Source organism: Mandrillus leucophaeus, unplaced genomic scaffold (assembly GCF_000951045.1).
Source record: "Mandrillus leucophaeus isolate KB7577 unplaced genomic scaffold, Mleu.le_1.0 Scaffold1, whole genome shotgun sequence".
NCBI lineage: Eukaryota > Metazoa > Chordata > Mammalia > Primates > Cercopithecidae > Mandrillus > Mandrillus leucophaeus.
Window position 1 is genome coordinate 8,894,026 of NW_012098097.1, and position 4,189 is coordinate 8,898,214.

Here is a 4,189-nt window from a genome sequence, read left to right on the forward strand (position 1 = left end):
TCAAGACCAGCCTGACCAACATGGTGAAACTTCATCTCTACTAAAATTACAAAAATTAGCCGGGCATGGTGGCACATGCCTCTAATATCAGCGACTCAGGAGGCTGAGGCAGGAGAACCACTTGAACCTGGGAGGCAGAGGTTGCAGTGAGCGAGATCGTGCCACTGCACTCCAGCCTGGGTGACAGAGCGAGACTCCGTCTCAAATAAATAAATAAATAAATAAATAAATAAATAAAATTATTTTAAAAGTTCATCACAGTGTGAGGTGTATCAGAAAATAGTTAAGTAAATGACAGGGCACCTGCATGCTGAAATATTGTGGAGCTTTAAAGAGCCACACTGAGGCCAGGCGCGGTGGCTCACACCTGTAATCCCAGCACATTGGGAGGCCAAGGCAGGCAGATCACGAGGTCAGGGTTCGAGACCAGCCTGGTCAACGTGAAACCCCGTCTCTACTAAAAATATAAAACTTGACTGGGCATGGTGGTGGGTGCCAGTAATCCCAGCTACTCAGGAAGCTGAGGCAGGAGAATCATTTGAACCCAGGAGGCGGAGGTTGCAGTGAGCTGGTGCCACTGCACGCCAGCCTGGGCAACAGAGCAAGACTCTCTCTCACAAAAAAAAGAAAAAGCCACACTGAAATGGGCCTTTTGTGGCATAAGATAGGGTTCTGAGGCCGGGCGCGGGGGGCTCACGCCTGTAATCCCAGCACTTTGGGAGGCCGAGATGGGCGGATCACGAGGTCAGGAGATCGAGACCATCCTGACTAACATGGTGAAACCCCGTCTATACTAAAAATACAAAAATTAGCCGGGCGCGGTGGCGGGCACCTGTAGTCCCAGCCACATGGGAGGCTGAGGCAGGAGAATGGCGTGAACCCGGGAGGCGGAGCTTGCAGCTGGAGACTCCAGCCTGGGACACAGAGCGAGACTCCGTCTCAAAAAAAGAAAAAAGATAGGGTTCTGAGATTACATTAAGTTGAAAAAAAAAAAAAAAAGCCGGTGCGGTGGCTCACACCTGTAATCCCAGCACTTTGGGAGGCTGAGGCAGGAGGATCACCTGAGGTCAGGCATTTGAGACCAGCCTGGCCAATATGGTGAAACCCCAGTCTCTACTAAAAATACAAAAAATTTTCCAGGTGTAGTGGCGGTGCCTGTAGTCCCAGCTACTCTGGAGGCTGAGGCAGGAGAATCGCTTGAACCTGGCAGGCAGAGGTTGCAGTGAGCTGAAACTGCACCATTGCACTCCAGCCTGGGTAACAAGACTGAAACTCTGTGTCCAAAACAAAAAACAAAACAAAACAAAAAAACATGGCAAGTAGGCTGGGCCCAGTGGCTCATGCCTATAATCCCAACACTTTGGGAGGCCAAGGCAGGAGGACCACCTGAGGCCAGAGTTCAAGATCAGCCCGGGCAACATTGCAAGACCCTGTCTTTACAAAAATAAAAATGAGCCGGGCATGGTGGCACACCTGTAATCTCAGCTACTTGGAAGGCTGAGCTGGGAGGATCCCTTGAGCCCAAGAGTTCAAATTTGCAGTAAGCTATGATCACACCACTACACTCCAGCTTGGGCAACAGAACAAGACCCTGCCTCTTAAAAAAAAAGGGGGCAGGGTGGGGGGCAAGTGATGACATATTACATATACTCAGCTTTGAAAACAGATGTGGGAAAATACTGAAAGGAAACATGTGAAAATGTCAACAGTGGCTGTCTCTGGGTAGTGGCCTTATAGCTTGTTATTTTCTACTTTGTACTTTTCTACATTTTCCACAATGGAAATATGATTTTTCTGATTAGATAAGACCATTTTAGGATTTCAAGCAGCCCTGCTGAGGTTGGAACCCTGGGTTTGCAGTGTTTGAAGGGACTGGGGAGAGCATGGCAGAAGGCCCTGGAGATCGGGATCCCAGGCAGGGTCAAGGCCACACTGAGGCGCCAGCAGGGAGCACAGCCGCCTCCAGGACAGAGCACCCGGCAGTTCTCACCCTCTAGCTCTTCCAGCTGCACCTCCCGGAGGCTTTCCTTGCCCAGCGCCTGGGCCACTTCTTCACATTGGCGCCGCCGCACAGGGTACTCACTGGAGCCCAGGGAGTGGCGGACGTTAGAGTTGGTGATGAGCACGGCCAGCTTGGGGTCTGAGAGTGGCACCAGGCTGGTCTCCAAGGACCTGGGGTGGAGTTACAATGGGGGAGATGACAAGGCCCAGCGTGTACTTGCTACGCCAGGCAGTGGGCATACTCCACCCAGGAGCACCTGAGTGCAGGGCGGGAAGGGACGAGGGGAGCAAGCCCAACCTGCAGTCAATGAGCAGCGCGTGGCCCTTCTGTCCCATGAGTGAGATGAACTGGTCCATGATGCCACAGGGCATCCCTGCGAAGCTGTGCTCAGCCTGCTGACACACCTGGGCGCGGGCAGCTATTGTGCCCGAGTCTGCAGTACAGGGTGAGGTGGGGAGGCTAGGGCTGGTGGGAGCAGCAGTGGCTCCAATGACACTCCAGAGATTCCCTGCCACCCCCTCCATAAGGCATAGTAGAAGCTGGGACCACCTGGAGACCTCAGGGAAGGAGGGCTGGGTCAGGGCTGCGGCCTAGCTGGTACCTGGACAGAGCTGCTGGAGGAACGTGTACATGGCCACTTCCAAGGATGCTGAACTGGACAGGCCACCCCCCAGGGGCACTGAGCTGACCACCACTGCACTGAAGCCAGGGAGGGGGGCAGCTGCAGGGGAAAGAACAGGTGATGGTAAGAGGGGCTGCCTGGGAGGATGGCACAGAAAGGGCATGTGTCCTGGTGGGAAGGGCAGCAACGGCCTAGCAGCTGTTTCTAGGGTGTGTGTCTCAGTTGTCAGAAGCCACCAACCTGCTGGTCTAAGGGACCCACTGCCCTCCATTTTCCCACCCTCTGAGGTTGCTGGGACACTTCTAATTGTCCTCCTGGTTTAGGGCTCTGGAGGGAAAAAAGGCTAGGGTTTGAATCCTGGCTCCTCCAATCAGGTCATGGGAAACCCAGGGCAAGTTCCCGACCTTCTGGGGGCATCAGTTTCCTCATCTGTACAACGGGATGCTCCACTCTGCGAGTCTTCCCCACAGTGTATCAGACAAATGAATGGGCTCTGTGGCTGTGAGGTGGCACTCCTAGTATCGGTGAGGACTTGGCTCAGGCCTGGGCCCCATACCTGGGTAGTACTGAATCACTCCCTTCACATAGTTGGCCCACCGAGGGGTCCCAGGCTCCAGCGAGCGCTGGGCTGTGGGCAGTGGAAACTGCAGCCGCTGGGGCTCATCGGCACCCTCAGAGGTGGTGAGGAGAGACACCAGCCCGTCCTTGCGGGGGCTGCCCACCACCACCGTCACGAGCTCCAGGGCCTGGCAGGACAGACAAGCAGTGGGTGAGGCTTTCGCAGGCTGATGGAGTAAGCCCCTCCAATGGCACCGCCTCCAGCCGAGGTTCTGATGCCTCCGCAGTCATCAGGTTCTGAACTTCCAGGTTCAGCTTCGCAGGGAAGATCCTGAGGGCCAGCTGGCCTTGGGGGCTTGAGCCCTGCCCCCCTGGGTCTTCAGGGGCGGGGCGGCTGCTGATGGAGCACAGACCTGGACTCTGCCCTGAGCTGTGGGGCAAGGGGGAGAGCTAGCCCAAAGGGAAAACAGATCACTGGAGCTCCAAAGCCTTTACATTTTGGGGTGGCCCTGGACACCCTGTACCTGTGCACTCCCCAAGCTACAGATGGGGCGGAAAGCGCCCCACACTGAAAGCTGGGAGTCCTCACTCCCAAGTCGCAGCCCCGCCAAGAACCTGCTGTGACCTCCAGCAGTTCACTGGGCCTCTCTGGGCCTCAGTTTCCTCCACTGTGAATTGAACGGGCTGGGCCAGAAGGCTACGTTCGCCCAAGTCTGCAGTTGGGGCCCCACGGTGGCCAGAGGCGTGGAGTGTCCCCTTCTGCGTGGCACACAGGGCCTCAGTTTAAGGGGAACATGCTCCCAGGTTGAAGGCCAGGAGCCGCAGCCCACAGAGGGCGGGCTTGAGCGAAGAGGCGGCCGCGCACCCTCTCCCGGCCACTTCCTCGCTTCCTCCCTTCCAACGTGGGGAACAGCCCGTCCCGGGGACTCTTCCGTGCGCCGTTGCTCCAGGCGCAGCTGCCCGCCCCACATCTCCCGCGGGAAGAACTCGCCCCCAGCGCCCCCGAG

General features: G+C 56.4%; 1 protein-coding gene across 1 annotated transcript in view; it reads right to left on the minus strand.

Annotated features, from left to right (window-relative positions):
* GALK1 (galactokinase 1) overlaps positions 1-4,189 on the minus strand; it is a 19,574-nt gene that overhangs the window by 4,105 nt on the left and 11,280 nt on the right. The window contains exons 3-7 of the mRNA XM_011965506.1: positions 3,486-3,612; positions 3,181-3,409; positions 2,604-2,723; positions 2,300-2,435; positions 1,991-2,172 (exon numbers count right to left, since the gene is read on the minus strand). Coding sequence (XP_011820896.1) covers positions 1,991-2,172; positions 2,300-2,435; positions 2,604-2,723; positions 3,181-3,409; positions 3,486-3,612 — 794 coding nt within the window. The remainder of the gene's footprint in view (positions 1-1,990; positions 2,173-2,299; positions 2,436-2,603; positions 2,724-3,180; positions 3,410-3,485; positions 3,613-4,189) is intronic.